The 16,426-nt window shown below is 34.4% G+C and overlaps 1 protein-coding gene across 6 annotated transcripts in view; it reads left to right on the top strand.

The window, feature by feature from the left end:
- RYR2 (ryanodine receptor 2) overlaps positions 1-16,426 on the top strand; it is a 401,127-nt gene that overhangs the window by 276,452 nt on the left and 108,249 nt on the right. For all 6 annotated transcript variants that reach the window (XM_050316682.1, XM_050316684.1, XM_050316681.1 and 3 more), the window contains 11 exons: positions 18-291; positions 2,868-2,982; positions 3,428-3,560; positions 4,672-4,775; positions 6,337-6,472; positions 7,153-7,339; positions 7,829-7,934; positions 9,203-9,323; positions 10,541-10,710; positions 12,318-12,538; positions 13,861-13,951. In XM_050316682.1, coding sequence (XP_050172639.1) covers positions 18-291; positions 2,868-2,982; positions 3,428-3,560; positions 4,672-4,775; positions 6,337-6,472; positions 7,153-7,339; positions 7,829-7,934; positions 9,203-9,323; positions 10,541-10,710; positions 12,318-12,538; positions 13,861-13,951 — 1,658 coding nt within the window. The remainder of the gene's footprint in view (positions 1-17; positions 292-2,867; positions 2,983-3,427; positions 3,561-4,671; positions 4,776-6,336; positions 6,473-7,152; positions 7,340-7,828; positions 7,935-9,202; positions 9,324-10,540; positions 10,711-12,317; positions 12,539-13,860; positions 13,952-16,426) is intronic.

Here is a 16,426-nt window from a genome sequence, read left to right as displayed (position 1 = left end):
ATTTATTTCCTTCACAGCTACTCTCCAGCAATTGATTTCAGACACAATGGTACGCTGGGCCCAGGAATCAGTGATAGAAGATCCGGAGTTAGTGAGGGCCATGTTTGTATTGCTACATCGCCAGTATGATGGTATTGGTGGCCTAGTTCGAGCCTTACCAAAGACCTACACCATAAATAGTGTGTCTGTGGAAGATACAATCAATCTTCTGGCATCCCTTGGCCAAATTCGTTCCTTGCTTAGTGTCAGAATGGGGAAGGAGGAGGAGAAACTTATGATCCGTGGATTGGGGTAAATAATTTTTGTTGTTATTTGCTCTATGGTTATGACCAAAGTTACACATGAAGATTGAATCTGAATATGGGTGTAAATGCAGACACTGATATTGTTATATTGTATCTTCAGATGTAAGATAATGCCTTTGCAGCATTATATATATCGTTTTTGAAGAGAAGCAATTGACATGTCTAAGACTTCTGACAAAGGTTGAAAACATGTATATAATATTTTTTAATATTACAGAATCTATCTTGTTACTATATTTTCAAAACTATAGCTGTGAAAAATTCTGTCAAGAATACCATCCATTTTTTTGTGAATGCACTGACTACTGTCTCTTGAGACATACCACTAGCAGCAGTCAGCTAATGGAATTCTGTCTACCCATGTCTGATATGTCATCTTCTTTATTGCTCTAAATTTAGATGGTATGTTTGAACTGTGAAGCAGTTCCCTTGGTCTTGTTTTTCCTAATTATATGATTAATAATAGTGAAGTACAGGCTAATACAGAGTACAGTTGGAGAAAACAGTAAAACAAATATTATACTCTCTAGTAGGAAAGAGATTGGTTTCTTCTTTCCTCTCACAGTCAAAGAGATGTATGTTGACATTAAACATCAGCTGTGATCTATCAGAAATGCCCATCAGCAAGAGTGATGAGAACCAAAGATATCATTATATAAAGAATGCCATGAATGCAAAAAGAGAAGCTTTTGTTGTGTAAAATACTTTTTTTTTTGAGCTTACTGAAACTTCATATATCCAAATAATGTCTAAGCATAATTTTGTATTTTCATTATGAACAGTGCCTACTTCTTAGCTTGCCAGCAGGTCCCAGCAATGTTCCATGCTTGTTTCAGGGCACAGTGTAGTCGTACTAAGGCTTTGGCAAAAGGAAAGGTCTGGTATCTGTCAAGAGTCATGAAGTACTGGTATTTCTAAATCTACCTTTTTACTACAAATTGAAGTTGTTTCATTTCCCTTCAGTTTATGAAGTGTAAAATGAGCGAGTGATTCCTAGATTTTGGCATTGTTGTGCCTGGAGAAAAGAAAACAAACAATCTCAGTAGAGTTTTCATTTCATGTTCTGCGTTCTTTTGTTTCTTTTACATTTTTTTCCTCAACGTTTTCTATTGTGAATTAAAAAATAAGATTTTTTGAATCTGATTTAATATTAATGATGTTTTTGCTGACATATAAAAGTCTGGTGTAAGGAAGAAAGAGTACTTTCTATTAAGCTAGTATCACTGCCTCTTCCTATTACCTTTCTCGGTAGCCTCTACCATGGTTTTGTTTAGGTTTTATGTTACCCAACTGCGCTATTTGCACCTTTTATTGGCTAACTTGAGCTCCAACACCTATTTAGAAATGCCAGGTTTTTTTGCTGTAAATGTCATTCCTTTCTTTCAACTGAGAAATGGAAGTGTTACTCATTCCTATGTAAAAACTCAGTTTCTTCAGAAATGCTGTTGCAATTTTTTTTCTTAAGTGAGACATTTTATAATGCAGTCCACATTTAAACAGAGCACTGAAAGTGGATGTACTTGCCAAAGTAGTGCAATGTTGCTGGCCAGCCCAGAGGTGACGTTTTGACTCTGAAAAACTCTGATGAGGTCATCTACATCAGACATACTACATGCATTCTGTTGCGTGACTGATAGTTGTGAATGTATAGCTTTTAGAGTAATGGAATAGTTCTCTTCACATCTTGTCTTTAAAATGCTGAAATTTTCCTTACCTGAGTGCAGGAGTTTTAGGTCAGAAAAAAAAAAAATAAGAAAAGGACTGTTATAAAACATACAGTGAAATTTGAGCAGTTGCAAACAGTATTTTCCTAGTGATCTGCCAGTCCTTTTCTTCCATGATCTAACTGCTTTCACAGTTTTTTATGAATTGTATGTGATTTCAAGACTAATTATAGTCTTTAGAAATTTAATTACTTTTTAAACCAGACATTTTTATTGGACATAAAATGTCCAATAAAATATTGACATTACGATCTTCAAGACTCATTTTAAGTATATGCAAATCTATTCTACCAAAATATGTAGGAGAGAAGAGTTCTTTTGAGTAGTAACTCATGAATTAAGGTAAATATTTATGCAACTGCTGTCTTTGACACTTTGAGGATAGCTGGATATACATTCTCTTTACCACTTTTACTTTTTTTGTTTTGATGACAAGTAGAAAATGTCTCAATGCTGAAATAATCTGAAAATAATATAATGTCAAATATATTGAATAATTGAATTTAAAATTTAAGCTAATATAGCAGTTTTGATGATGTTCTTGTCAGAAAATAGTTTTAGATCTGAATGGACTATCTAATGAAAATAGAAGAACATCCTACTCTACTGTAATCAAGGGGCAATTAGTGCAATAACTATCATATAGGAAATAAAGGTCAGGTTCTTCCACAATGTGCATAGAAAAATAGACAAGAGAGATTGAAACACAATGTGAAAAAGTCTCTGGGGTAATTTTTCACCTCGTGGTGGGAAGAATTGCACAGTAAATCAGCTTTGCTAACAACATAATAGGTAAACTATTGGTCCATAACATTTTTTTTATTTTGTTTTCCTGTAGAGACATCATGAATAATAAAGTATTTTACCAGCATCCAAATCTCATGAGAGCTTTAGGCATGCATGAAACTGTCATGGAAGTGATGGTAAATGTACTTGGTGGAGGAGAATCCAAGGTAAAGCAATTCACTGTTAAAGCCAGAGAGTTCAGAATATAGCTGTTCAAAGCTTTATCCTATAAGGTGCTGAGCTATTACCAGAGGTAGTGGGACCATAACCTCTAGCTAGTGATCTTTTTAGGAACTAATTAAAAATCAGTTAAGTATTACTCTATGAAACTGAGCATTCACCTTCTTTCATGTTGGAATTTAGAATTTACGGGTGACCCCAGCTTTTGTTTTTCAAGCTTATACTTTGATCTGTGAAGCTTAAGGTGTTACTAACTTGATGAGAAAGTCTTGTTGATTTCAGTGCAAAACCTAAACAGTTAATTTCACTGAGGTGCAGTGAATACAATGCCAACATATGAGTAGGTTAAAAGGCTTTTGCATAAATGACCTTTTGCAAGTTTTAAGCCAGTCTTAGAGTTTGAGCTTCAGTCTGTTTTTATTTGCTTCTTAGGAAATCACTTTCCCAAAGATGGTGGCAAACTGCTGTCGTTTTCTATGTTATTTTTGCCGCATCAGCAGGCAGAATCAAAAAGCTATGTTTGATCATCTTAGCTATTTATTGGAAAACAGCAGTGTTGGCCTTGGTAAGTATTAATTGTGGGGCTTTTGAGATTCTATACAAAAAATATAATTTAAAACTTTCAGTTAATTTATATATAAAACCACCTGTATTGTTTTTTACATGCCTCTGTTTACACTCTGTATGGAAGTTTCTCCTTTTCCCAGTGCAAAAATATCTTCATTAAATGGATTGCTAACTCCAAACGGCCTCCCTGACAGTCGGGGAGACATTAAGTTGAGCTAATTTAGTGTGCACTTTTTTGTATGTGCCTGAACATTCAGAGTGAGTGATTGTACATTTTGAGGAACAGAATATAATCTTGTTTTGAGAAAGAGAATAATAAATAATTATTCACAGCATTTCATTAGGATTACCTCTCACTGCTCAAGGTTGCACCCTTGCACTTTCTTTCTGTAGGCTGGTCAATATAGATCTACGGCAGTGGGAAAAATACAGAACTCATTTGCTTGGGTATGCATGTATAGTGCCCAGAAATGAACCTTGAAATTGTCTTAACATGTTTGCCTTTCTTTTCTAGGCTGAAGTGTTGTACAGGAAATACATTTATCCTTATTTAATTTAGTATTTGTAATTGAGAATATATAATTATTTAGGAATCATCATAGTAATTTTCTGTAAATGAGCACAAATGTCTTAATTTAAAGATATAGGACAGAAGCATAAAATAAAAGTCTTTTTGAAGTGTCCAAATTGAATGAATTTGGAGTGTCAATATGAAAACTTCAGATTTTTCTAACACTCTAGTTACTGCCATATTTTTTTAAAGAAATAGATAACTTATAATCTTGTATTTTAAAGTGTAAAGGTATTTTTTATTTTCGTGGACTTGATAACATGTCAGTGTATTAGATATAAAATCATTACTACATTTTCCTCAAAACAAAGTTGTGCTAGTCAGGAAAATTAAAAAGAATGAGATCTTAAAATAAAGTATCTGATGAGAATAGGAATGTATAAGAGAATTTTTTTCTAGCTTGACAGTCTGTATTGTATTTTTATTTCATAACAATGTTAGACTTCATACAAGTGCTTGGCAATTTATTATTAATGCATTTCCTATTAATTTGTTGGTTTTATTAAATTGGTGTTGAAACTAAATGTTATTTTAACAGCCTCTCCTTCTATGCGAGGATCAACTCCTTTAGATGTTGCAGCAGCGTCTGTGATGGATAACAATGAACTTGCTCTGGCATTAAGGGAGCCTGATCTGGAGAAGGTTGGTAGAGTCTTTATCAAGCGTTTTTATCCCTGTAGAGAGGGGAAGATACCTGTTTCTTAAAGTCATCAAAATCCAAGATTATATGGGAGTTTTTGGTACTTTTCTGAGGAAGATTATTGTGATCTGGTTGGTTATTCTTTCTGTTGGTAGTCTGAAAAGTTGAATTGAGTTTCTGGTTATTACATACACAGTTGTAACCAAAAGGAATTGCCTCAAGAGCAGCTCTTACTTTTGGAGTAGTGGAGTCCATGCCCATCAAAACTTCATTGCTAAAGTCTTTCTTTGTTGTTCTTTTGGATGGTGACATGAAGTGGTGACATAATACAATAGGGGTAACTAGAAGCTTTGTGTCAACTTGTTACAATATATGACAAATTTTCGTAGAGATGTCTGCCTATATCTATCTGCATTTTCCCCTGTCATTTAAACCTGCTCCAGAAAAGTTTGATGAAATTAGGATTAATTAGACTAAGAGTAAAGCACTCAAGAGACCCTTTACAATTCTGGAGTATATGTAAATTGCTGCTGCAAGAGGGATTAGAATAATAGTTGCTATGTCAGTGGTGGAAAAGAAAAGCAGGTTAAATAATAGAAAGACATTAAAGATAGACATTTAAACCACTTTGTAATGGAAAGTAAGAAAGTGGAATTACAATATCCAGTTTTCTTTTGAAGACCTTGAATTCTGGAGATGGTATAATATTCATAGGAAAATATCTATCAGAAGTAATATAAGTGTAGATGTTCCTTTCTTAGGAAAGAACGTGTGTGTTTAAAAGGACATTTTCAGACTTATCACTCTTATAAATGATCAAGAAAAAGAAACTGTCTAAACTGGCTAAAGGTTATGCTTACAATTCTTGCAGTTCAGAAAGGAAAGGGCCAACTGAAAACTACTACTGAGCCTATAGGCCTCAATTACAGGGAGTGTTAATGCTATGTGTTTAAAAAAAAAAAAGAATTAAAAAAGGCAAGTGAACGTGAATGGTTAAAATGAAAGAGTATTACAGAATCACAGAATCAACTAGGTTGGAAAAGATTACTGAGATCATCGAGTCCAACATTTGACCAACACCACCTCGTCAACTAGACCGTGGCAGTAAATGCCACATCCAGTCTCTTCTTAAATACCTTCAGGGATCGTGACTCTGCCACCTCCCTGGGCTGCCCATTTCAGACCTTTTATTCATTCTAAAGGAAAGGATGTTTCCTCAATTATGGATAGTGTGCAGTTGGGGAATAGTGCAAAATTGACTAATTTGTATTGCTCAGAGTTGCAAGAGAAATAACAGATATCAAAACAGTAATCTAGAGAGAGGAATGATGGGATTGAGATAAGTAGTTCTAGTAGGTCATTGCAGAAGTAGGAAAAGACTGGAGAAGTGAACTAATGATTCTCTCTCAGGGTGCTCTTCTGATTTGCCCACAGTATGATATGGTTTTGTCAGGGATAATAAAATGTGGACATCATAGTCTGAGAGAGAGAATGCGTCCCTTAGAAGTTGCACTTCCCTTCTTTTTCACAATTAATATATTTTTCACCATGCCTTGCTTTTAGGTAGTTCGCTACTTGGCTGGATGTGGATTGCAGAGTTGTCCTTTGTTAATTTGTAAAGGCTACCCCGACATCGGATGGAATCCAGTTGAAGGAGAACGTTATTTGGATTTTCTTCGTTTTGCTGTTTTTTGCAATGGTAGAGTAAAAACTCATACATTTTATAAATTCTTTTAACATTCAAAGAAGTTTGTAATTTTAAATAGTAATACAAACCAAATAGATAATTTACTGTAAACTTGAAGGACAATTGCAGGAAGACTCTAATTATTCAAGACATACATTATGTCTTGATTAGATGCCCGTTTCACAAGTCTTATAGGGTCTTGTGAGCCTATGCTCCATTTCTTAGATCCAGCTTTAATCTTTGAAATGCCCACATCTCTTTTGAAAGTAAAGCAGAGAGTCGTAAATCTTTCTGTGATAAACTCATGCTAAATTCAGAACTAAACCTCATTTTCTGGTGAAGATTTAAATAGTCCAGTTTTAGCGTTCAGCAGTTGTATCAGTCCTCTCATTAACCCTTGCACTTGACTGTGAAACTACAAATCAGTAGTTTCAGTGATGCTTTAAACATCCTTTTCTACATAGTTAATGTATTTAATTTTGAATTAAAATACACATTTTATTTCATAGCTTTTATTGCAGTAATAGAGGAGTATGTGTGTTTATGTAACTTTGTTGTAATATTTAAACTATTTTGCAGTTAAAAGTATCTACTGATGCATAGACTCTGCACTTTTGTGTACCTTTTTCTGATTATATTTCAGAACTCCTTTTGATATAATTTTATATCTTGATATTTGTTCTGTGTGGTAGGAGAGAGTGTGGAGGAGAATGCTAATGTTGTAGTCAGACTGCTTATTCGTCGACCTGAATGTTTTGGTCCAGCTCTAAGAGGAGAAGGAGGAAATGGGTTACTTGCTGCCATGGAGGAGGCAATAGAAATATCAGAAGATACAACAAGAGATGGACCTTCCCCAAGTAATGGATCTAGTAAAACCCTGTAGGTGCAGTAAAACCACTTACATTCCCATAATGTTTGACTATTTGTTTTATAATCTTAGGTGTGAAATTACTTGGTTTTTTTAACACCTGAATTATCAACTGGATTCTCCCTTGGATTCTCTGAAGAGTAGAAATTTATCTTCTGTTAAACTGTTCCTTCTTTGCACTGCTAATTTAAGGAACTCTAAATATTAAAACATCTTTGAAATTCTGTTTGTTCTTTGCCAGTCAGTTAAGAGTCTGCAAGTGATGTCTGATGCAAAATGAGGCAGATAAATGGTATCAATGGTTACAAAGCAGATGTCACTGCAATGTCTTAGGGACAAAATATGTTCTGTCCTAGTCTGCTGAGAGTCAGTTAATTAACAGAAGCCACTCTGTGTAAGCTGTTACACCTAGAGCAGATTTTCTTTATTTATTACTGTTGTGAAGTACTTCCTTGTATTTTTTTCATTCTTTAATTGTTGCAACATTTAACTAATTACAGAGAAATTGAAGAACAAGAAGATGACACTATTCACATGGGAAATGCAATCATGACTTTTTATGCTGCTTTGATTGATCTCTTAGGACGCTGTGCCCCTGAAATGCATGTAAGTTTTATTCTTCACACATTGAAAAGTAAAGGCATAGTTGTTTGACTGATCCGTGGTTTGCTATTAGTTTTTTTCACAGGAGCATGTTACCAGGTATTAAAGAAGTGGTATGGCTACGTAATTTCTTAGTGTATATAATGTGGGTGTTCTGATAATTTACAAGGAAGAAATTCTATTCATAAACTCTTCTAAAAATAATTATTCTATTGGTTTTTTGGGGTGTGTTTGTTTTTTGTTTGTTTGTTTGTTTCTCTGGTTTTTGTTTGATTGTCCAGTGTGACAATCAAATTCCTCAGGTTTCCCTATTTGTTGTGATAGTGTAGAGTGATTTATTATTTCTAAACCAAGGATTAACTCTTCATATACTTATTTCAACAGACTCTTTAAATTGTATATAAAAGTTTAAATGTTATGAAAGTATAAATATGATAGGATATTCTTTTACAATGTAGGGATAGCATTATCCTTGAATGTACACATTAATATCTCATAATCTTTATTCACACTGACAAACCTTCTCAAAGGTAAGATGTCACTGTTTCAGGCATTAGATATGAAAAATTAGACACACTATAAAACCCAAACGCTTTCCACTTATTTTGTAGGAGCTTGAAACTATTTGAAAATATTTATGATTCACTGTACATTCCTATTCTTCAGAAATTTAGTTACAAGTAGTTTTGAATTTCACCTTGAAATGTTCCTTAATTAATATGGATTAGTCTAGATCAGTATCAGATTATTGAAGAGATTGATAACTTGAGAAAAGAGAGATATATCCATTTAATAATGTCAATGTATGAATATCTCTTTTGTTTGAATAAAAGAATTGTCTTATTTTCTACCTGTCTTGCGGCCTTTTTTTAAAACAAAGCTGAAACAACTGGGATACCTGAAAGTGTTCTTATTTGACCAGAAGATAAAAACTGTCTTTTTTAATCTGAAAATCTGCTTCTGCTTCCCTCCACCCCTCTCACCATATGCTATATTTAAATGCTTTGTCTACCTCTTTTACCTAATACTCCATTCTGAAAATTGACTTAGTCTTATTTAAAAACCAAACAACTAGATTTTTAGACTTTGTACATTTGCATCCAAAATATAGCATATAGATGCATATTGCATGACATTTACATTGTTAATTACAATGTGATTTTGGGAAAAGTAATTTTTGTTTATCTATGGTTCCAGAAGTTTCCAGACCATGAATACATGCTGAAGATAAAAAGAAGGCATTGTTAATTTTTTATTTGTCTTTTCCTAAGCTAATCCATGCTGGTAAAGGGGAAGCCATTAGAATCAGATCAATTCTACGGTCTTTGATTCCACTGGAAGATTTGGTGGGAGTAATTAGTATTGCTTTCCACATGCCAACCATAGCTAAAGGTAAGTTGGTTGTTCAGCGTTTTTTTATCCCATCCTGTTATGTTTTGTAATTTATTGATGTATGATACTCATACTTTTCTCAACATTTAAAAATACTATAGAAATGGAACTATTTATTATGTGAATTAGAGGAGAAATCATGTGTATCTCAAACATGTTTCAAAAATCTTTCTGCATGCTGTAGTCCATAATTCTATGTACTCTTAAGTCACTGATGTAAATCCCATCAAATTGAGTTATGAAAATCTATTACCACTTTAAAAAGAAATTTAAGAATGCATGCTTTTGGTTTTTATAAACAATTAAAAAAGATATATTTTCTCAAAAGTATAATTGTTAGCTTTTGTTGTCTTAACCCTATTAATTGTTTCTAGCAGATCTAACTAAGACACCAGAGTTGTTCTTCAGCAACTGTGGTGAAGTTATAGGCATGACATACATAGGCAAATGCATTTCTTTGTGTTTTCTGCCTGTATAGAAGTGGTTGCAATCTTGGGAGCTATGAGAGCATCCCTATAAAGGGGAAAGGAATTACATCTGCTTTTTAAGGTGTCTGGAGAGAGAATATTATAATTGCAACTTGTATTGTCTAAGAACCCACAGCACAAGATTGTCCTATAGGTTACTGTAGAAGAGTATCTATTCTATTACACCATTATTTATTTATGTTCCAAATAGTTATAGGTTAGTAGGTGATATCTCTGTAGCACGGTACAGCTCACAGATCCAGAACTGCTTATTGCTTTTCAAAATGAAAGTCTCAACATTTTAAAATATTTCAATGAATTCTTTTCAGATATTTGAAAAGTTTTCAGAAACAGAGAACTTCTTAGTACATTTTTAATTCTTTGTCATACAATACAGATATGGTCACCAATGCTGCATTTCCAGGATATTTGATGTAGAATTGTTGTGATTTTTACTTTCTGTCTGCTTCTTCTAAAATCTAGGTAGTTCTGTAGATTAATTATTATGTTTTGAGTACTTAACATATCAGAATATCACCTGGTAAGAATCCCTTGATACACAAAGCAGAAACAGAAAAGCATGTATGGACTTTAAGGTCTCTCTGGATAGAATTTGTCTTACACATTCTTTTTCATTTAACTTCAAATATATTGCCTTTTTATAACAAAACCATGGGGAAGATGCTTAGACTGCCTGGTCTGCTGATGAAGGATGATCCTTGTCATTGAAGTCTTGTTTCTTCCTTTTAGATGGTACTGTGGTGGAACCTGACATGTCTGCGGGGTTTTGCCCAGATCACAAGGCAGCCATGGTTTTGTTCCTTGACAGGGTCTATGGAATTGAGGACCAGGATTTTCTTCTACATCTCCTTGAAGTTGGCTTTCTGCCAGATCTTCGTGCTGCTGCTTCTTTAGATACAGTAAGGGGTTAAGTCTGTTTTTATTTTGTTTTTTACTGAATACTAAAGTGTTTTTCATCCCACAAAAAAACATTTTTTATGTCTTCATGTCTTCTGCATTTCTCAAATACTGGATGTACTGTGTGTTGCTGCTGAGATTTGATATTACTTGAAGATGAATTGTCCAGAATAATGCTCACTTTGTAAGAACCCCTATTGTTACCTATACAATAAAAGATGCAATGCCTTTCACCACGAGACTTTCTGAGCTTGTGCTCTGGAATCAAAATCAGATGAGCTGCCAATGAGAGCCTCTTTCCAAAGATACATAGAAAGTGCTAATCTCTGTGCATTTGTTAGAGACACCTACATTGTTATTTAGAAAATTACAGATTTTTGGGTCGATTCCTCCTCAATATTGCTGTCTTTTTTTTGGTGAGGCTTATTTCAGTCTATTTTTTATTAAATGTTTTGGTCCAGAAAAATTAGATTTAGAGAGCTATTATGAGGGCTAAGACATTGACTTTGGTTTTCCTGCCTGACCTCTTATGTCAGTTCTGAAAATAATTATGTTGTTATTTAGAATCATAGATTTGTTAAGGTTGGAAAAGGCCTCTAAGATCATCAAGTCCATCTGTCTAGCACCACCATGGGTCACCATTAAACCATGTCCTCAAGGGCCATTTTTGCTTTTTTGAGCATATTTATGTTTTTTGAACACTTCCAGGGATTGTGATTCCACTACTTCCCTGGCATCCTGTTCCAATGCTTGACAACCCTTTCCATGAAGAAATTTTTCCTGATATCCAACCTAAACCTCCCATGGTGCAACTTGAGGCCATTTTTTCCTGTCCTGTCTCTTGTTACTTGTGAGAAGAGACTGGCCCCCACCTCACTATAACCTCCTTTCAGGTAGTTGTAGAGACTGATAAGGTATCTCCTGAGCCTTTTTTTCTCCACTAGGCTAAACAACCACAGGTCCCTTGGCCACTCCTCATAAGATTTGTGCTCCAAACCCTGTACCAGCTCTGTTGCCTTTCTCTGTACTCTCTCCAACACCTCAATGTCTTTCTTGTAGTGATGGGCCTAAAACTGGAACAGTCTCAGCAGTGCCAAGTACAGGGGAACGATCACTGCCCTGGTCCTGCTGGCCACACTATTGCTGATACAGACCAGGATGTCATTGGCCTTCTTGGCCAGCTGGGCACATACTGACTCATGAAAATCCAGATATCTAAGAAAGAGCAGGGGAGGATTTTTTCCTCCCATGAAACTTGGCCTTGATCATAACAGTAAAAACATACTGACTGGTAATACCTGATTTTGGTGTCTTCTGTTAAGCAACTATGACATTATTCAATATAGTCTTGAAAATTGTTTTGTTTTTGAATGGCCACCTTTAGTGGTTTTGTTTTCATTCACTGAAAAGAAAACAAAAGCCATCTATGAGACTTCAGAAGCAGAAGAAGGAGCTAGGCATTTAGCTTTCAGTAGGCATCAAATCCCCATTTGTGTTTTGGATATTTCCCTCTTTGTAACTATTACAAAAGAAAAACAAGCAATAAAATCTTTTCATTTGTAACAACATTGATGAGACAAGTCTAATTTCTGTCCCATTTAATTCATAGGCTGCTTTAAGTGCTACGGATATGGCTTTGGCTCTGAATCGATACCTTTGCACAGCAGTCTTGCCTCTCTTGACCAGATGTGCTCCTCTTTTTGCTGGCACAGAGCACCACGCTTCCCTCATTGATTCCTTATTACATACTGTGTACAGACTCTCAAAGGGATGCTCACTTACCAAAGCTCAGCGAGATTCTATTGAAGAGTGTTTGCTGTCAATCTGTGGGTAAGAAAATACTCCTGGCTGTGCAGGAGTGCTAAGTGATAAAGTAACTGTGATATTTATAATAGAGGAATTCAGAACTATGCCACCAGTAACATAACTGAGACTTTTTTTTTCCTGGCAAATGATCATATAGTTTTAAATATACTGTATTCAATTTGCAGCTTTATTAATTACTCATATCAGTCCTTAGTTGTTTTCTTATTACCAAATCTTTTAAATTTCATCCTTGGTGATTAGCTAAGAGAATGTACTGCAAAAAGACAAAGTTCTGGAACTGTGGAATTATACATACACTGAATTTCAATTTAAATACTTATAGCTGTAAAGATTGGTAGTGTGTTGATCTACATAGACCTTACACAGTTCTTTGTAGATTTTTATTTACAGTGCTTTTCCTTTTAAATCTTAATCAATTACTAGTATTGTTATACCTGATTATTGACACCTATGGGACAAATTTTGTCTGGGTGTCTACAGACTCAAAACCAGTTAATTATTATCCAAGGTTTAAAAAAGCCTACAGACTTAATTATCAGAAGTTGACTAGACACTTATGAATTCAGTTTCTAGTTAAAGTTAATATATAGGCTTTCAGTTCAACAGAGGTGTTTTGGTTTTTTTTAGTATTTCACACTGAGTTTTATTTCATTGTGTGGAAATGTGTTCAGGAATGACAGACTGTATTTATATTATAATACTGTAAAAAAGTACTAGATAGCTTTTCATTAAATAAATATCACACTGACAATTTTATATATATATATATATTACCATAATAGGAACCAATAAAATGGAGCAGAGCTTGTTATTTATCTGGAAAGCTTTAATGTTCATTCCTTTCTACCATACATATTATAACTATTTCTGCTGTTTTTCCAGTTCTTCCATTACTGTATATCTTGTTTGGCACATCTAAAGAGATAGTACTCTTTTGTCTTTATTAGTTTCTAAGATATTTTAAGAACCACTGAGATATATTACAAGAAATTTACATTATATGCTTTTGTCATGTGGAAGGTGATCCTAATACACAGTATCAAGATTGAGTATTGTTTTCTTGCTTTTCTCTGTCTATTGATAAGGTATTTTCTCAGTTTCTTTGAAACATTTGATTTTCAGCTTGTTCAGAATATTTTATTTGATATGCGCTCATTTGCTTTCTTCTGGACACCTTTTTTTAGTGCTGCAAGTAAAATCCTATTATTTTATGAATTTGAAAAATTGTAATGGCATAGAACTGATATGTTGCTTTAATGTAATTATTAATTGTTTACATGAAACTGTGCTGGTACACCTCCTTGAAATGGTTTGTCTGCTTTTAGGCAGTTGCGACCTTCCATGATGCAACATTTGTTGAGAAGATTAGTATTTGATGTTCCTCTATTAAATGAACATGCAAAGATGCCTCTCAAGGTAAAAGTATATATTAGCATTTAACAGAAAATGCTTGCATGGAGAAGATTCTCTATAATCTTTGCTACATTATCTCCACTCTGCATTAATCCTAAGGCCATGGTTTTTAAAGATAAATTGTTACTTTGGGAGAAATTCAGTCTCATTTACATCACTCCATATAGAATTATGAAGTCCGAGCCTAGTATTTGCTTCTCCTTTATCTCCTGTTTGTTTTAGCCCATGTGGAGATGAAAAGAAAAACCTTTGAGGGAAGGGGGCAGAATCCTGTGCACAAAACATAGCAATTTACAATCTGTATGTGTACCCTTACTTCTGTCCTTTGCATTGGTTTCCCATTCTCTTGGAAAATAGATTTTTTTATGGTGCCTGGAAATCTAAGAAATACATGTTTGGTAATTAAATTTCATTTTGTTTTTTGACCCTAAAAGTTTATTCGTGTCTTTTTATTCTTATTCCTAATGCACAAGAAAAATGTGCAATTTATTTCTGAGAAGATTCCTCAGAATATCATCATAATCAGTTTTAAGACACATACAGCTTCCTACCTTACCTACTGTTTTTCAGCAGTCCTTTTCACTGCTTTCCCACCATCACTTTGAATGAGATATTTAATCTTTCCTTATTTAACGTATTTTTATGATCTTAAAGCATATTGGGTCTCTGACCTCAGAGAAGGAATTTAAATCATTGATCTCAAAGCCAGGACCTGCTCCTGATGTCCTGCGAAGGACTTCAGAATTTGGTTTCTGTCCCCTAAGAAGTCCTCGATCAAATGAAAGATGCTGGAGCTACCATTCTTCAGTGTCCATGTGTGAGAAATGTAGTTGATAATTTAGCATGCTGCCCTAAAGTGGACCCTTCTAATGCATTATGACATTTTGTGTGCTGCTAAAACCAAAGAGTAACTTAGTGCTCTCTCCATGGCTATTGTCCAGTGTTTTGGTTTTTGGGAAGGAACAACCGCAGTTCCTTGACATCTGTTCATCTCAAAGAGCAGGTTCTGTGATAGTGAGGGTCATGGCTGCAGTATGTTTCCCATGTTGCTGAACTGAACAGTAAGGAAATAATAATTGTATCCTTTTGGCAAGTTAGGCCTTGAAAGAATATAGATGTGAAGAGAACTGTGGTGTTAGCATGGGCAAATGATTTTGTCCATTGACCCTAAACAAGTAATAGGAGTTTCTGAGGAAAGTGAACTCTTTATCTGATGATAGACCTATAACTTTTAAGAGGTTTCACTGACAACTGATTTTCAGTGATTTAACAAGGGACTCCTACCCATATCTATTAATGTGTTTCTGATTTGAAAGTATTCTGTGTATTCTTTATGGGCTTGTACTGGCAAACAGGTTACAGTAATCTAAAAAGACAGCTATGAGTTAATCAGGCATATGAAAATGTAATTTTGAATGAGAAAAGAGGACAAAATAATGAAGGGTAATCAGAATACAGTGCTATGTACTGTGAATACATTTGCTGGTTTCTACAGTTAAAAATTGCCTCAGTTCAAGCAGCAAGAGAATTCAAATCTGTGGTGTTTTTCCTATATAATATAGTGCAAACTTTATGGAATAGAGCTGCCTTTTTATTTCCTTTTAATTCATATTCAGTGCTTCATCGGTACTTCTCTAAGACTAAGACCTACCTTTACTCTATTGACTAGGTTTAAAAACGTAGTCATAAAAAAATACGAGTATGCTCATGCAGTCCAAAAGCAAAGTTGCCTGGCCATTTTGTAATATAATATAGTTTGGAAAAATATTTTCAGGTACATATTTGACTCTTAGAGTCCATATTTCTGAGACTCCTGTGGTTCTACATAAATGATAAAACTTTTGTCTTTTTACATGCTATATGCGTCTAAGTTCTTTTCTCTGTTTTTTCTTTAATCATCCAACCAATTTAAATAGTAAATAGATATGAATAGATTATTTAAATATGAAGGTATAAATATATGTTACATGTATTGTTGATTTTTTCTCCCCCAATCCATTAAAAGTATAACAGAACTGTGGAGTATCAATATTATTGTCCCAGTTTAAATGAGACAAGGGTCTTTTGTGAAGGATGAGTTATGAGAAAAGACCCAAACTCCTCCCTCTAAGCAATTATAAATCTGAAATTAAGAGGCTCCGATTTAAGGAAAAACAAATTATGGAAAAGGAAAAATAACAACCCTTTATTAAAAGGTATGTGTGTATTAACAGAAACACAAAAAAACCCCAAGTAAAACAACCAAACAATACTCTTATACCCACAAATAATCCCTTTCAAAAAAACAAACCGATAAACAGGCAAAGGGAAAAGTAAACAGTTCAAATTTGTGCCCTTTGGTGCAATTCCAACCGCAGTCAACAGGGGGCACCGTTGGGTCACTGGAGGCGCAGAGCTTGTAATGTCCTATAGTAGTCACCAGGTGGTGCTGTGGGATCACTGGAGATGCAGAACTTGTAATGTCCAATGCCCGCCACC

Source organism: Myiozetetes cayanensis, unplaced genomic scaffold, assembly GCF_022539395.1.
Source record: "Myiozetetes cayanensis isolate MyiCay16 unplaced genomic scaffold, myiCay2020 scf2-11, whole genome shotgun sequence".
In the NCBI taxonomy this organism is placed as follows: domain Eukaryota; kingdom Metazoa; phylum Chordata; class Aves; order Passeriformes; family Tyrannidae; genus Myiozetetes; species Myiozetetes cayanensis.
Note: the sequence above shows the minus strand (reverse complement) of the source record. Positions and strands in the feature narration are given on the sequence as shown.